Source organism: Leptinotarsa decemlineata, unplaced genomic scaffold, assembly GCF_025532065.1.
Source record: "Leptinotarsa decemlineata unplaced genomic scaffold, Ldec_3_MD MMD2_tig00026328_RagTag_RagTag, whole genome shotgun sequence".
NCBI classification, from domain to species: Eukaryota; Metazoa; Arthropoda; class Insecta; order Coleoptera; family Chrysomelidae; genus Leptinotarsa; species Leptinotarsa decemlineata.
The window spans coordinates 33,592,598-33,611,132 of record NW_027412688.1 but is presented as its reverse complement, the minus strand read 5'-3'; the positions used below and the strand labels follow the sequence as shown (position 1 = coordinate 33,611,132).

At 36.6% G+C, this 18,535-nt stretch overlaps 1 protein-coding gene across 1 annotated transcript in view; it reads left to right on the top strand.

The window, feature by feature from the left end:
- The window catches only part of LOC111506700 (synaptotagmin-10), a 119,154-nt gene extending 101,737 nt beyond the window's left edge, over positions 1-17,417 (top strand). Inside the window, exons 8-11 of the mRNA XM_074181964.1 lie at positions 5,087-5,207; positions 7,157-7,328; positions 11,762-11,956; positions 16,216-17,417. Of these exons, the coding sequence (XP_074038065.1) occupies positions 5,087-5,207; positions 7,157-7,328; positions 11,762-11,956; positions 16,216-16,219 (492 nt within the window). The 3' untranslated portion in view covers positions 16,220-17,417. The remainder of the gene's footprint in view (positions 1-5,086; positions 5,208-7,156; positions 7,329-11,761; positions 11,957-16,215) is intronic.
- Positions 17,418-18,535: the final 1,118 nt, after the last annotated feature.

Here is an 18,535-nt window from a genome sequence, read left to right as displayed (position 1 = left end):
TAAAGTAATCGACACCGAAGAAACGGGTGATCGACCTCGATCTCAATGAATGAAATAGTATTTTATGGTACTATCGCAATGGCAGTTATTACATATCCCTGTGCGCTTTGGAAGCAGAAGGCGCTCTTGCAGTAAGATGCCACTCAAGGAGGTCGACGTACACCTGTACCACCGAGAGGGGAACTAGGAAGAAAGGTGTTTTGTTTGATAAGAAAGAATCAGAGAATATGCGGAATATTACCGAATGTTCTTTGACCTTTGCCACAGAAATATTGCACCAGGAGAGTACCTATCAGCGTTGAAGAGAGACTTACTGTTACATTGAGGTCAGTTCAAGTTCAAAAAATATTTTATTGATCACATATTTCTTCTAGTGGGAGCCATGATCAACACATATCTTATGTGAAACTTGAAAATACATAAAATCTAAATATATATTTGTAGTACATAATCGCTTTTCTCCCACAAACAAAGGTGATTTTTCACGAGACGAATTGAAGTGTTCACTTCCATGCTTGAATCGCAACTGAAAAACCGCTGGAAAATAGTCAACACTGTTCTATTCGTTCACCTGGGTTCTTCCTCTACTTGGTTGCCCTTGTCCTCCGATTGTCGCTCGGAATCTGACGACCAGTCGGCTGTAAAAAATCGCCACTGTTAAAATCGCAAACACTCAAAATGTTCCATTCAAATGTAGGTGTTGGCATAAAAATAAAAAACCGCTTGAAAACCGCGCTGGAAAAAACCGCTCAGAAATCGCAAGCTATGTCCCCGGGCATACTGCCATACTCACCCCATCGCCGACTCTATGCTATATAAAACACATCATCATCATCAAGTATATCATATACTTCATCTCTATCATCGGTTCACAACTACTTCCAAGATGTCACGTTGGTGTCGAAGCTGAGGACAAAGTCTACTACACCAACGACCTATGTTCAAGGCTCATACAGCCGCCAGTGGCCACTGGAACCACGTGACTGCTGCGCTGACAAGGGGACACTCTCGTGGATACTCTCGTTGAAGTGAGAACAATTTAAATTTTCCGCTGCTACGCGCGGTGACGTCTGATTGGTCGACGGGCTGATGGCAAAATTGAAGAAATGGGGGTCGTCTATACCGCCGTATCTCCTACTAGGTTAGGTTAGATTAGGTCCAAAGTCCAAATAAACCAAGATTCCTAACGAAGCCGATTACTTTGAATGGTGAGTGGTCATGTCAGATGGTGAAACTTCGGCTCTGCCGAACTGATCAGGTCCCCAGACAGGTAGGCACACACTATATGTTCTGCTATTTCCAAACAGGAATTCAAATAACAGTAAGAAGGTCTGTTAGATATCGTAATTCATCCCTACTATAGTCCAACAACTGTTTGGTATCAAGCTTCGGAGGGTGAATGAATGCCAGGAAGATTCTGCCAGAAGTTCATGAACTTTCTTGCCATCCAGGTGTTCAATCTTTGTTTGGCAAAGCCTGAAGCGATGCGAATGGCAGATTCTGGTCCGATAAAGCTGCTTGCAGCACCCTCCTTTGCTAGGAAGTCATCAATCTCATTGCCTTCCAGACCAGTATGGCCAGGAATCCAGACCAGAGACAATATGTTAAGTCTTCCTATCGAGGAGAGTCGTTTTTGAAAATTTGCTTCCAGTTTGGACGTTGCTTTGATAGGAGCCAAGAGTTTCCAACGCCAAGAATATTTTTATTGACTTGACTATTATAAACTTCTGCAAACAGACAGACAAAAGAGATTGACTGACCGCGGACAACTTCAATATTGTAAAGGAATTGGTAAGGATCACTTTTTGAAAATGTCATTTCATTGTTGTCAATTTTCGAAAGCAAATGCTGTGTTTTTTTAAAACATTTCAACATTGAATGGTGATGATACTCAGTATGAAATGTTGTTCCCAAATGAGTTCATCGGATTATGATGAGCTTGAAAAAGTTGATATCATATGTGGAAACATTTGCAGTACACTAGCTAACAAGAATGAACTTGAAGTTGCATACGTTCAGTACAAACCTCTATCAATTACTAAGTGAAAAACGCCGAACTGAAGAAATCGGTAATTCAGAAAAATAATTTCCTAATTATGAAGTTTTGGGATGTGTCCTTAGGTCTAGACACACTGGAGGGTTATTGTTGTATAGTGAATTGTATTAATTGCATTGAATTCTCTGTATATGAAATATATATTCAACGAAAGTCATTTTTTTGTGGAGGAAAAAATCAGTTTTTTTATCGACCTTTTTTTGGGTAATTGTTACCTTCCACAATCTGAAAAAATATAAAAATTTTAATGGAGAACTTTATACAAGTGTAGAAGGGCAAACTTTTTAGTTTACCCCGATAAGTTACTGCGTAAAAATCAAAGTATTTTTCACAAAGAAAAATCTTCTATTTATCAGTAACTTGTCGTATTTGACAATTTTGCCTATAAAAAAAATTATTAAGAAATAATACTTATCTTTTACGTTTCGGAGGCCAAAATCTGCCTCCGTCTTCAGATATGGATAAAAAATTCGAATATATACGCAGTTATTCCTTTTTTGATAGCTTATTTCTTTACTTCTTTGACATCTGTCAGTTATTCCTTTTTTGATAGCTTATTTCTTTACTTCTTTGACATCTGACATCAGTATGTTCATTTGCTTGAATAAAAAAAGAAGGTGCAGTAGTACTATTTTAATAACATAAAAAAAATGTAAAAATAATGTGAATGACCTTGAAATCATCATTTGATGCTGAAGTTATTTTCGGTAGTGGTGTTGAAATTGAGGTGTGGGGTCAGACTGAATTGGTAACCTCTCCAAACGAAATAGCTGATTATGTTAATAATTACTTCATGAATAGTTATGAGGATATAATTAATTCTATGAACTCGAGTGCTGACGATCATGGTTATGCCGAGACAGAAAGTTATCAACACTATGAAAGCATCAGAATCTCATCCAATAAATACACTCCCTTCGCTGAAAAAAGTTTTGAAGCTGGTGGTTTCGAACAATTATAATATATGAGTATTTTCAAACTAATAATTATTTGATGTTGCACGGATCTGGCTTTCTAAATGGGAAAATTATATAGATTGCAGTAAATTTATTGTTACAATTTTATTTTGTTTCATACTTGATACTTTTGATTCATCCATATCACAAACTATAGGTATACGAAGGACTGTATAGAATTGGTTTGAAGATGATCACATTCGAACGTTTCAAATCATGGTGAACCGCAGGGTAGTGTACTTGGGCTCCTACTTTTTTCAATAGATATAAATGACATACATCCTTCTCATGGTTGTGATTTCATAATCTTCATTCAGACTACACATTATTATCAATTTATGATTCGAACCTGAACAGGGTTATTTTCTGTATAAATGAATCTCTACATCAGATTTTTTCAATACCCCAACAAAAATAAACTGGTACCAAACTCAACTGATGATACCAACAACGCTACACAAGTATGAATGGATTAATGTATCTGAACTTGCTTTGCCTCTCGACAAGAACAAAACCGAACTAGTGGAGGAATTCAAATATTTAGGATTTATGATCGACAGCAAGTTGATATTCGATTTTTACTTCAAATAAATTCACAGAAAGATAGCAAAAAAGCTCCTTTTTTTCTTAAGAGTATCTCGAAGCCGAGCCGTTATTTTAAGAGCCAGAAAGATTATTCGACAAGATTTTTTGAAAATCCGATCTGCCGAAAATATCTCGGAAAATTGGTTGAAAATTTTTTGAATTCTGGAACTGTAACTAGAGCTCCTTTAGGAGCTGGAAAATATCTATCTCGGACAAAAATCGTTACGTCTGTAGTGAATAATCCCCTGCAATCCACGACAAGAGTTGCTTTTCAGAACGATGTCTCAACAATCACCGTCAAGAAATATTTTTGTAGACACAAATTTCACCCCTATCAATTGCAATTATTTCATGAATTGAATGAAGATGACCCTGAGACAAAAATACAGTAAAAGAACATGTAATTTCTTTGCCGGAGTCATGATTGAAGAAAAAATTCTGGCTGGTAGATCGTGGTCTAATGGAACATATTTCGTCATCACTGCGGCCAGTGATGATATCTGCCGCAATAGCAGACGGAACTTTTCAATAAAAAATACAGTTTTGTATTTGATATCTGAAAGTTTGAGTGCAAATCGAAACTGCAAAAAAGTATCTGCTTTCAGTGAAATTTATCAAACGAAAATTTTAACCGCCAGAATGTGCAATATTGGTCAATATAATTCACATATTTTCCAGCTTAGAGAGACTTCAATTGCCATATATAAACACTAGCAATACGCATATCAAAAAAGTCTAATTCAGTAGAGTGTTTGGTCTGTGTAGCAGTGCAATTAAACTGAGTTCAATTATACAGTATAGTCAATTATTGTCAAACCCATGTGAAAACATAGCAATATCTAGAGGAAAATCTGACTTGTGATTTACATTTGGAAATGTTTCGAACCCTCAGTCACTCTAAGATTCAAAAAATCGTAGTAAGCAGTCGAGAAGCATATTTTTTACGTGTGGTTGGATCAGACATCCCCAGGCATATGGATTGATAGGCGCGATTCTTTGAAATGGCCTGCTAGTCTCCTGGATTTGACTCCTCCCAATTTTTATTGGGATAAATCATATTTGTGTCACGCAATCTGGGACAATACAAAAGACATAATTATTAAAGGTTCAAGGAGAAGGTCTTGAACATCTTCTCAAATGAATAACAACAAGGTTATCAATTCATTTCTCTTCCCAATGAACATTCATTTCAAATATTCTGACAAAGGAAAGAACTGTTATACTTGTCATGCGGAATGTCACAAGATTCACCATTATCATTTTAAATAAATATTGATAGCGCTCTTTCGGTTGTGATATCACAGTTTTGGCTCTTTTGTAAAGAAAATTATTTTTTTTTTGCAAAAATTTTGTTAAACTTTGATATCTTGTCCCATTCGAAGGTTGAGATAGGGACTATTTCTTACGAACTGTATTATTAAATTCAGAAAACACTGCATAGCTGATAGCCTCTTAAGAATTTGGTTGTATGACCTCTTCGTTGTTTCAGGATAAAGTGGATTTAGGAGAACTGATGATTTGCCTGTGTTACCTTCCAAAAGCGGGAAGACTGACGATAACCATCATCAAGGGCCATAATCTGAAAGCGATGGATATTACAGGAAAGTCAGGTAAGTTCTTTTGCAGCTCATACCAATTAATTTTCTCTTGAATATAGTTGATTGATAATTGAGAAACCATTTTAAATCAAATTGATTTGTGTAAGTTCCCTATTCTACTAACTGTTCACTCGAGTAGTATCTTCACACTGATGTATTCATTTCATGAAATGGAATCACATGTTTACGGAACTGAAATAAATGAAGATATATGTAGCGGAATCTCAATTATTGCACACCGCTACAGAGTAAACTAAACGTTTAGTTTAAGTAGCTAGGGAATTGAGAAAATTCAGAATCATCTCATAAACTTTGTCTGTTTCTGATGATATGAGAACAGTTCTGAAAAGAACAAATATCAAATTCGAACTAATCCACTCACTTCTCGATGAATTTTCAAACTGATTTTCTAGCACGTATTCGAAATCTCTCCTTGTACTCTCAAAGAAATACTTCGCCGGAGTAAACTTTCCTAAATTGAAAATCGTCAAATTTCAGAATTAATTCTTCAGAAGTTTGCTGCGTGACTTCAGACTCCCATAACTTAATTGTTAATAACGGAATTCATGATCTCACGTATTACTACTCGAGAAGGGTCGATAAGGATTTTCATCGAAGTTCATCAGTGGAATAGTTTATCATTATGCAGTGTAGAAACATCGCAAGAATTATTTTTATTTTCTGAAATCTATTTTTTTCTTCAATTCCTCAACACTTTTCCAACCTCCTGCTTCTTTCTCTTCATTTTATTGAAACAATTTATTTTGATTTTGAAAGGTTTTCAAATTCATTATTCTCAGCACCTCTCTAATACTAATAATACAAAAAATCTCATACCGTCTCAGTACTGTCCGCTACATATTAGCTTCACGTGAACTTTTATTCGCTATACATTTTGCTGTGCTTGGAAAAAGTTTGAGATTTTATGTCCTAGTTGCGATACTGAGATGAAAGTTATTTAATTTTCAGTAACAAAACAAAAACAAAACAGTAACAAAAAAATGCCAACAGCACTAAGTAGTGGATAGCTTCGAGAATCCAATTATGTTACCTAGAAATACGAAACTAACACAACCGTCAACGACGTCTGCCCTCACGCGTCTGCCCGATTTCGGGTCGCTTTCTCAGCGATAGCGCTTCATTGCTTAGACCGCCTCTCAACCCTCGCGCATCGTCCCCCGTCGCCTTACAGTAGACGCGACGCGTAATGGCTCACTGTGTTGCGTCAAGATAATCTTATCGTGATAACTTTTAAACGATTCGTCCGAATTACTTATTGTAAAAGACAACGTATATCTATATTGAATACTTAAAACGACAATTGTATCGATTTTCAAAAGAATTTGTGTGAACTGAGGCTTAGCCTTCAAAGCCCACTTCAGACCTCCCTCCTCCACGTTTACCGTCATACAGTCGACCAATCAGAAGATACCGCGCGTACAGCGGGAAATTCAAATCCAGTAGATGAGCAAGGCCGGTACGAGCGCAACATCTCATGCATTTTTTATGGAGCTAAACTTTTTGCAATTTTTACGTCAAACGAGTGGGGGGGGGGGGAATAAAAACGTGTGACATAATCGATGTGTGAATGGACCTGCTCAAATTCACACATGTTTTTCCTATAAGCAATGAGCCAGAACTCTTGCAGCTATATTATTATTGCTCAGTATTTTGCATATAGTGGCTACCAAATAAAGAAGTAGATATATGCTATCCTGGACTTTCATTTAGAACTATTCAAGATAAACAATCTTACGGTACATTTTCTGCATGTAACTCCAACGGTATAGATAGCGCAGGCCAAGGTAGCTCTCAGGGAGCAAGAATTTTTTTGACTTACCCATCTTTATATTATGACCATATATTACGACGGTTTTCAGAATGATGAAATAGATTTTTCAGATGTTGTATATACTGTGTACTGTTGATTGTGATTATACTATAATGTCCTTGCTTTCCAGACCCCTACGTGAAAATATACCTTCTCTGTCAAGGAAAACGAATAAGAAAAAAGAAGACAAGCGTGAAGTACAACACCCTGTGTCCTGTGTATAATGAGGCACTGGTATTCGATGTACCAGAAGAAAACATCAATGATGTCTCTCTCGTACTCAAGGTCATTGATTATGACAGGTAATACAAAATATTAATCGTCGTTGTATCCCGAGCAATCAAAGACATATATTAGTTAGTATAATTCATCTGAAGGAATATTATAAAAAGGATTTTTTTTTGTATTCCTAGTAGATTATTTATTGAAAGCTACTGCAATTATAGCGTATAAGTTGTTTTTGGAAAAATCAGTGATTACTACAAAAATGTATCATGATCTAATGAGTCCCGGTATAAAAGGGGTACCTGATACCTGCACGATTCAGTCACGAGTGCCATTCAGATTTTCAGTTTCATCGTGAAACAATTCAAGTTCAAGGCTTATAGAATCAACAAATTTGGGTATTTGTAATTGTCACTGTCAAAGTTATAAACCACTTTGTAAACCAAAGCCTTCGTCTACGACTTCTACTGAATAACTAATAGAATAGAATAGAATAGTTTATTAACTACGTTACATTTTCATGTTTGTAGCAAGTCAAGTGTATAGGCTTTCTTAAATAAACATATGAAACAAGTAAGTAAATTGTAAAAATATAAAAATATTAAGCAACACCTATCTACGTACATATATAATCAAATAAATATTCACCTATGATAATAGGGGTATTTACAAACTACCACAGTACAATCGATACCGGTGAGTATGTTTCATCTCGAGTAAACATGGCTGACGTGAACTGTCCTAAAATAATCGTAGTATTCTGATACTGAGTAAAAACATTGGCTGAGTAGCATTTCCTTGATGGCTCTTTTGAATTTGGTGATACTAAGCTCTTTTATTATTTGGCAGAGATTGTAATATAATTCATTTTTGATCTGGTCAAACAATAACGCCATGTTCTTACCTTGTCCGCATTTCTCGTGAAGTGTTGGTATATGTCAGACTCGTAGGTTCTGATCGCATAGTCTATGGTACTTCTAGAGAAAGTAGCTTTTTCGTCTTGGTGGATTACCATTGGTTCAGTAAATTAATTCACACTTCGTACGTGTACATTGAAATACATGACATCTGTCAAGAAAGTTTGAGAATGAATCGAACAATAACGCACTGTCTCACAAATTCCTAGCTAAACACTCAACAAAATTATCGAACAGCCACAATATTAAACTGATACAGCTCCAAGCAGTTTTTCCAAAAGTCAAATTACCAAGTCAAAGCACTCGTTCTCAGTCGATAGATGATATAAATTAGAATTCACTGCGAATACTGAGAATTTTACTGGATTTTTTTCCCAACAGCAAATCGTTATTTTTAATACCTCGACACGTGTTTCGATCACGTGTCGAGGTGTTAAAAATAACGATTTGATGTTGGGAAAAAACTCCAGTAATATTCATTACTACACCAAAGGTTCCAAACAGTGCTTCATAAGCGAATACTTCGCTAGGAAAACTCAACATATTGGCTATACTGACCTGAAAGATAATGAGGCTGCTTACTCCCGTTACCGTTCTGCAAGCAGCTGCCAGAAGACAGTGTTTGTCGCTTCTGTTTGGAAAATGATGAAACATCAGAGCACATACTTTGTGCCTGCCCAGCTGGGGACCGAATCAGGTTTTTATAGAGTTCAACAGAGCCATACTTTTACCATCTAACCCGAAAGACCACTCACCATACAAACTAATCGGCTTCGTTGAGAAGCTGGGTTAATTTTGTTGGGTGTAAATAGGTCACGATAATCCCTTGCGGGTTGCGGTGGAGAGTCGAATAGACCCATTCACTCCAGACCTAACGTAACCTAGCGTGAGTGTATTACTGGTACTTATTTGACAAAGGAGTATCATAAGTCGATTTTGTATACTATTCATGAATGTCTGTTAGTATAGGTTTTTTAAATCAGGACACACTGACTTCCAGCTATTGCATGAAGCGAAATCAGCAATCGAAGTAGATTCAATATTTTCTTCAAATTCCTAAATTTCTGGAGAATGACTTTTAATTTTCTGTTCACGAGGTTGAGCCATTTCAACTTACCGTACAGGAAAGTTACTGAGTATTTGATATAGGTTTCTGATGCTATTCTCAAATTTGACATATTATCAGTGATAAGAGTAGCATAAAAGTTATCTTTTCCATCATGCTCTCTACCCAAATTCATCCTTGAGAATTTCAGTTCATAAAATGCTATTTGTAGCCCGTTACGATATTTTCTGCAAACTTGCACACCCATCGTTCGAGGTAGCGGAAATAATATAATGGCGTACTGTGTGATGATGGACATTTTGTCGGCAGGTTACACGAGATCATATATCATGTTCACAGTGAAAACAAGACAGAGAGGTCGGCAAATATTTACCTTAATGAACACGCCAGGATGACCTTAACCTCGAGCTTTTAGTTATACTAGTTTAGTGAACCCTAATGGCCACTTGAGGAAGAAAGACATATTTTTTCAGTATCTAAATTGAGATTATCAAAAGTTTGTTACCGCGAGTTTTCAACTCAAAGCCTGTAATAAATTCATTTACTCAAAACCTCAATATTTCATTTCTATTCGCAGTACTGTCACAAAATCGATTTCAAAACTATTGAAATCGTTAATGTAGGTCATTCCTAGAATCAACGACTAGAAGTTGTAACCCAGAATTTACTGGACATTTTTTTCACCGAAAAACATTGTCATTCTCTTGTCAAATTTGAGTTGGAATATATCTAATATATCAATTCTACCAGTCACCACCAATCAAATCGTTCCTCAATTCTTCAAACAAAATAATATTCCAAGTACAACGTACAACGATAGTGGAGTCTTTGTTTGAAGGTGGTTGACAATGTTTCGTGGTGTATTTCATCAGTTCGGACTTCCATTGTCTAATATAATATAAATTGATTTGAAATTCCTGAAAAAATATTAAGAATGATTGACCGAAAATAACAATTTTATTCGAACAAAAACACTGAAATTACAATGAAATAACATGAAACCAAACAACAACCAAAAAATAAAAATTGAAATATTAATAAAAGCTGAAAATTAAAAATTATTATTAACAATTGTTATTGTTGTGTTATTAACAGTTGTGTCGATTGTTAGTATCCACAATCGTCTTCGGGTGATAACAGGACTTATTCCTCCGAGATCCGACTATTCATAGGCCATTCGAGTGTTTCCCCTATCCCCTCTTCTCTCTCTCCGCTTCATTGGTATCTAACGGGAGTTTGGCGGGATTTGGTCGTTTTTCGTTTGATTAGAGGTTTCCATATATTACGTATCTCTACACTAGCTTAACTGAATGCGTTATTGGACAGCATATACACGGCTTCTCTGAATTAAGCTAGAAGACAGCAAGAGCTCCTCAAGGAACCAGTACTCGTACTTCCCTACATCAGAGAATTATCAGAAAGGATACGAAGGATTGGATCTAAGTATAACATCAGGTCCTGCTTCAGATCTGAGAACACTATCCGTAGCAGCCTCACGAAAACCAGGCCACCAAACGCGGACTGCGATTCCAAGAATTGCATTTACTGGATACCCTGCGAGTGCGGAGAATCATACATCGGTGAAACTAAGAGCCCATTGAAAGTTCGCATTGCTGAGCACGAGAAACACACACAGGAGAAACCGGCAAATCCGGAATAGCAGAACATGTTTGGGGTCATCAACATAATATCAAGTGGGCTCAAGCTGAAATCATCCACAAAGAGGAACACTGGTTTAGGAGAAAATTCAAAGAAGCCGCGTATATGTTGTCCAACAACGTATTTAGTCAAGTTAGCGTAGAGATACGTAACATATGGAAACCTCTAATCAAACGGAAAACGACCAACTCCCGCCAAACGCTCATCTTCCGCTAAAAACCAATGAAGCAGAGAGAGAGAAGAGGTGATAGGTGAAAGCACTCGAATGGCCTATAAATAGTCGGATCTCGGAGGAATAAGTCCAGTTATCATCCGAAGACGATTGTGGATACTAACAATCGAAACGTCGTGATATAACTTGGTTTGAAATCTTTTAATTTTAATTTTTAATTTTCATTTTTTGTTGATAATAATTTTTAATTTTCAGCTTTTATCAATATTTCAATTTTTATTCTTTGGTTGTTGTTTGGTTTAATGTTATTTTTTTGTAATTTCAGTTTTTTTGTTCAAATAAAATTGTTATTTTCGGCTAATCTGTTTTAATATTTTTTCAGGAATTTCAAATCTATTTATATTATATTAGACAATGGAGGTCCGAACTAATGAAATACGACAGTGGAGTCTATCCAAAAATGTATGATTCTGCAGCAGAATTATAGAAACCAAGCTGAAATTGAGTTCAAGATAGTAATATCAAGAAATAATTTCGCAACAGGGGATTTTAAATTTTGAATTTTACAATCAGCCTGCTCTACACGAATATGTGAATGAAAAAAATGTTTTTCTGCTACAAAACGAATATTGCTTATTGATTTATTCATAGAAGTTCTCAAAAAAAATTATACCTATACATTCATTTGTTTTTTAGAATTGGATTGAACGAGTTGATGGGCTGCATAGTGATTGGGCCAAACTTCATAGGAAAGGGAAGAGATCATTGGACAGAAATGCTGGACAATCCGAGGAGGCCTGTAGCACAGTGGTACCCTTTAATGGAATCGATACCTTCGAATGTACCACCACTGAAAGATGGAACCATCAGTTTGAGTTGCTTGAATAGCAGGTAATAGGGTTTTCACAGTGTCCAGTAGAAATTAGCATAATTATGCCGGTAGTATGACATAGATCATTCGGACACAGACAAAAGTCCTCTTCAAGGACGAAAAAAAATTTGCTCATATATTCGATCCTAGTTTCGCTGCGGGTTTATTCAGATTGAAAAGTGATTTGAGGACAAAACACAAGCACTACAGGAAAATGCTTGAGGCGCTCTCAGAGCGGTGCCTGTGCGAAAGTAGCGAGTCACATTGGATTTGAATCGCTGGAGATTAAATCTATTTGGAAAAACGTTCTCAGGAAGTATATTCCACATAAAAGCAGTTTTCCAGATGAAAGAGTTCTTAAACAGTGAAGTCCGAGGTGTACTGAGTTAAACCTCAAAACGATGAGCAGCCACAGTCCGCCGCGTATTTCTGAAATGTTCCGTTCTTGGTGGAATCAAATGAGCCAAGTCACTTGAATACATTTTGTGAAAGTATCTATAGAAGAGAGACAAATCTCCAACCTCTCTTCGATGTTACAGGCTATCAAGGTTGCACGTAATGTTCGCGTCTCCAATCAGGCGAATGACTCTTTTCTGGATGAAATCCAGCAACTTCAGAACATATTTGGGGGCAGAAAACAATACTCCATAGAAGATCTGATCTGAGCTTTATAAAGCATCAAAGTCGCTGAGGTGTGTATTGTTTTCTCGTTCGGAAGAGTATTTAGAACTTTTGAGAAGCAGCCTTTGCAATTCAAGCGACATCGTTGTGTCAAGACATTTTGGTGTCCATTTTATCCTCCAACAAACTTATCGAAACAGAAAGCGGAATTGTCTGACCTGACATTGATATATTCGGTTCGGAGACAATTATCTTCTTGAAGAAAACCGATGCCTGGTCGATGTGGCATTGAATCAAAACTGGTTGCTTTCACCCCAATTCAAAATCAGTTCTAGAGCCTCATTAAGATATGCAACCTCCTGCTGCCGGTGAAGATGAGCCTCCTTAGCCAATGTCCTGGAATCCAAATGGAATGACGAGACAAGTGTGCTGTCGTCAGCAAAGCAATATATTGGATTCTTAGTTTTTTTCCAATAAGTCGTTGATATACAATCAAAAGAGCGTTGGAGACAACATGGATCCCTGTTGAACACCAGCGTTGATGGTGAAAGTATTCGACGACATCGACGACCACTTACATAGAACGTTCTTTAAGGAAGCTGGAGAGCCATACATAGAAATGATCCGACAAACCATATCATCGAAGTTTGGCTAGCAAACTCTCGTGCGAGACACGGTTAAAGGCCTTAGAAATATCAAGAACAACAGCACGTATGCTCTAGTTCAATCTCATTGTTGTTGGAAAATTAAACAGCATAATCCCAGTTCTCAGTTTTGATATAAACCACTCTCGCCCATCTCTGATAACCTAAAGATGGTGATCATGCTGGATCAAATCAGTGCCTCCTTCCAGTTCAGATCACTAGAGCCTACGAGCCTACGACAAGGCAATCTGCTGACCATGAAATTCCTACATTAAGCCAAATAACATACGAGAGATCATCCCATTCAATTCAATCTCTGTACTCACATGATTCAAATAGTCCTGAGGTGGCAAAAATAGTTCACTAATGACACTCTGGTTCCTTGGCGAAAAAATTGAATGTTTATGAACATCTTACTACTGAAGATGTGGAAACAGAATAAACGACAGTATATCAATATTTGATATCAGTTGAATTATCGATGAAAAGAGACGTTTGACACAGTCAAGCGGTACTCGGCTGTTCCATGAATGCAACATTGCAATTTGGCTGTTCTTTACAAAAACAGTGGTGGTCTTTTCCAAGGCTGAGCTATGACATTATACAGTGCGATCGTAAATAGTTTCTTATCCTCTAAATTTTTAAACGTCACAAAATATCAAGGTTGGACAAAATGTAGGTAGAAAGACACCATTTTCAGTATTGTTTGATGGAAAAGACGATAGTATTGCATCACTCGTCGCCAAGAGGCCACTTCTAACCGTACCCGTCAATTCTGTCTTCAACACTGATAAATTTTTGGAAATGGATTCAGCCATTTGTGAAAAATTAGCAGTTCAATATTAGTTTTGGGAACCAGCAAACAAACAAAAAATATCTCATTTTCTTGGAATGATCTATTCAAAACTAGTGAATGTACAACATGTTCATCATTCACTTCCTAACTCTAAGCCTGTTCGCATTTTTTTTTCACATGATTCACTCTATTCGAATTCTGAAATTAATGCGTACGATTTTGGTGTGACGTCTTTCTTCAAAAACATCTAGAGGCAACATACAGATTCTGTTTAGTCAGTTGTAGGATTCAGTTTTAATACTCTCTTGATGATTCTAACCCAGTGAACATGATTCAAGATACATTTCTAGAATTCTGACATGAAAACAGTATTTTCAGTATACTAACATCAATTGTTGCATAGTTGTTTTCGAACACACCATGTCACGACTGTTTCAGTTTTCAGTTTGCCTGATCAAAGATAAATAATGAACTCTATGAAGTTAATTATTCAGAAGTTGATGTATGTTCCCGACTGACGCATCACTGTTTTCTCATTTATATCGTTAAAATGGTAATTCGTTTGGAAAGCTTTCTCGAGTTCTGAAGGCTCTCATTTATTTGATGTCTGGTAATATTAGGACTTTTACTTATTTTGCTTTGACTGTATTCCATGAGGAAAAAGTGGGAGAAAAGTAATTTAATTCGAATTGATATCTCAGGAAGAAAATGAATACATTGGATTCTCATTTTCATAGAAAATGAAAATGGAAGCCGTTTCTATAGTTTTCCAAAGAAACCAGAGAAACACCAGTGGTAACAACCATACTACCATAAATCAAAGGAACCACAGAAAAATCAGCAGAATTCCCGCGAAGACAAAATAGCAACATCATTCGATAAGGTCCCCGCTCCATAATCCGAAGGATCGAATACCATTGGAGTCCAAAGGAGTGTACGAAGTACCATGTATTCGACGTTTCGGCTCCCATTTTGGAGGCATTTTCAAGAATTTGATGTGATTTGACGCCGGGCCTCAATCTGCCTACTGAAGCTATTGAACTGAAAATGTGGGAGTTGGGAGGTAACCATCGGGAAATTAGGGATTTTCAGTCATCACGTTTGTTCAGGCAGAAAGCTCGTTTTTCGATATCGATGGCCACGCGAATTAACCGAGCTTGTAGTGTTTTCGCTGTGACGATGGTCATAGTGTCCTGTCTCTTGATGATATTTGGACTGAGTTGAAGATGGGTCTGACTTTCGGACAGCAAATTGAACAGACATGTGACAAGTAGAGTATACGAACATCAACTTGCTATTCGAAAGTCAGACCCATCCTCAGCCCTGTGCAAACATCATCAAGAGACAGGACACAACATAGACTATGCGAACACTAACACCATCGCCACAGCTAAAACACTTCAAGCTCGAGGCGAGGCCATCGAAATCGAAAAGCGACCTTTCTGCCTGAACTTCCAACTACCTGGAAACCCCTAATTTCCCGATGCGATGGTGGACTTGGTAGTGGGGACAATGCTGTGACTTCCAGAAGCGAAATGTCGTGTTTATTAGCTCCGCGAGTTGTCCTGGCCAGGAGAGTTTTTTCGATGGCAATGGTTTTAGTGTTTTCGAAGCTTATTGCGATGATGTTTGACGGAAAATAAGGCTGTGTTTCCATATTTTGGCCCATTATCAGTGCCAAGTGCAAGAATGCCAAGAGCAAGAATGGGCAACATCTGTTTGCCGAAACAAGTACGAATGCACGGAGCTATCAGCAAAAACCCGCCGCACATTGTTGGTTTCGTTCAATAGATTTTGTGTCTTCAAGAATATAACTGAAGTTACCACGGAGGCAGCTACAGCTACTTGCATGACATTGGTACGGGTCCAGAAAACCATACAGATATGAATAATATCGAGAATGTTTATACGAATCGAAGAGATATTTGTATAATTTCCTGAACTCGAATGTCACACAGGTAGCTATAGCTTCTGCAGATAGCTTCATTCATTTGTGCTTTTTTGGCAACCAAGTGTTGCCCATCCTGTTGCCGATGATATGTAGCTACAAAACTCAACTGTATGCCCCGATTTTGTTATTATTCGAATTTTTGAAATGACACACACTGTATAGGCAATTTATAGGATGTATTCGTGCCAAAATATTGATATATCACTAAAATATATTGAAAAGAGGCTGTAATTCAGTATAGTTATATAAAGCTCCATTTTTTTTCAGGTGAAGAAATAAACTGGTCAAATCAAGAAATTAGAGAACCACCCCACTCAGTATTGATTTTCAGAGTAACAGGAAGAATTTGTATTTTTTCAGAGGTCTCACAAGGCTTCGAGGAGAAATAGAGTATACCGTATGCAAACACATGCATATCAATAGAAGTTGTGTATATGATGATAATAATTTTATACCATAGACGAAACTATTTATTCTTGAACGCTTCGTTTTTTTATTGCAATGGGAACTCAACGCTTTGGAATTGTTGATGAACTTGATAATATTTCGAGAAGCTTTAAAATGAAATATTGTGGGCAAATAGTTTTAGATTTTAGGATAAATGATATAGAAGATGAATGATATGTGATGAAATTTTCAGTATTCTTGATTAACGTGTAGGAAAGTTCACTACAAAAAACTTTGATATGAGAGAATGGTATCACAGATGAGGTCAAGAGAACGGAGTCGGAAAGGATCAACTGAATCATAGCAAAAACTATTATTAACTTGCAGACGCTTTTCTCCGAAATAATGAGCTTTCTCATGAAAATGGTTCAAGACTAAGATTGTAGAACATCTTGCCAAACATGTAAGAGAACCTTCTGTGGAACTAATTCACCTTAGCCTGGTAGTTGTTTTCTGGCAGTTATTCACCAAAACCTACGGTATAAGTACTTTGAGAGATATTAATGTTTCCAGAGTTCATTTCGAAATAATAATTTTCTCATATTCATGTACTCTTCGAAACATTCTTCAAACGACACATTATATTGAGCAATATTCATTCTTTGAGTTATTCAAGGAAAACTGACTGAAAAAGTCGGTTTATTGGTTGATTAATTAACACTTTCACTCGCGAATAAGTCGAAAATTATTGACTTTACAAAAAAAATAAAGATGAAAAGGTGTTTCCTTGTCATTCTCTAATCTACTTTCGAAAAAAAAAAAAATCACCCCTGAGAAGGTGGCACTCACTACTAAGGTGAAAACAATCCACAGTAAACTTTCCTGAATATTATATGGGTACACTTTCATAATATTCTTAAAAAAAACAATTTTTGTAGAGGACTCCATATTTTATACTGTTTTTTTTGGGTTTATAACCTCCCACAATCTGAAAAAAATAAAAGATAAATCAATAAAGGACCTGCTGATGTGTAGTGTAAAGGGCAAACTGAATAGTTCACCCCGAAAATGTATTGCTATTAATGAATTTTGCCTACAAATTGAAAACGAATCAATTGAAAAAATGAAATATTGATACTAAGCTAAGTAGTTAACATTTCGGAAACCAATCCTTTTTCGTTTTCAAAACCTGTATTCGCTATGAACATTTCAAATTGTGATATTGCTAATTTCTCTTGACACAAGTCATAAGAATGGAATGTTGAGATGTCACATGAGACAGGCTATATAAACACACACACAGGATGTTTTTTGAGATTTCAGTTCAGTTAAGGTTCATATTTTTATTTTCAACCTCTCTTGTTACCCACTAAAATGATATATGCGGATTCTTTGAGCTTTCTAATTTTTCCATGAGTTCTTTGGTGATAATTTTGGCATGATCACCAGATGATTTTAGAATATGATGTTCCGTTAACCCCAATCCTGCCATCTGTCTTCTCCTTATATATTCACGATGTTCATTTTTTCTCTCATCTAGGGGTCTTGATGTTTCACCTAGGTAACTTTTTCCACAGGAACAAATTATATTGTTGATACAACGTTTCGTTCTTTCAACCGTATTTCCGGGTTTAGTTTGTGTCAAAATAGATCTCAGTGTGTTGATGGTTCTAAAAGTTGTTCTCACATTATACTTATAACCGATGCGTTTCAGTTTCTCAAACAAACCGGGAACATAAGGTATGATGTTAGTTGTGAGGTATCTGCATTGCTGTTGGATTTGTGGTGATTTTAAGATCTGTATACCTCGTATATTGTATATTGCTTTCACCAACTCCATTGAGAGTTCTTTCCACAAACGGCTCCGGATATGCGTATCAATATTTGATTTTTTCAATTGATTTTTTTCAATTTGTAAGCAAAACTCATGGATATGACATGTTACTGACAAATTGGACTTTCCAGTAGTTTATATTACGCAGTAACTGGGGTGAACTTCTTAGTTTGACCTTAACTACACTCCAGCAGATTCTTTATTGATTCATCTTTAATTTTTTCGGATTGTGAAAGATTATAGACCCACAAAACAGTTTCAAAAAACTTTCATAATGTTTTTAAGTCAACTTTTCTACCCGCTGTAATCACGTATCATTCTGTTTCCATTGCTCAATGGTGACCAGATGTTGTTGTTTCCCATTCT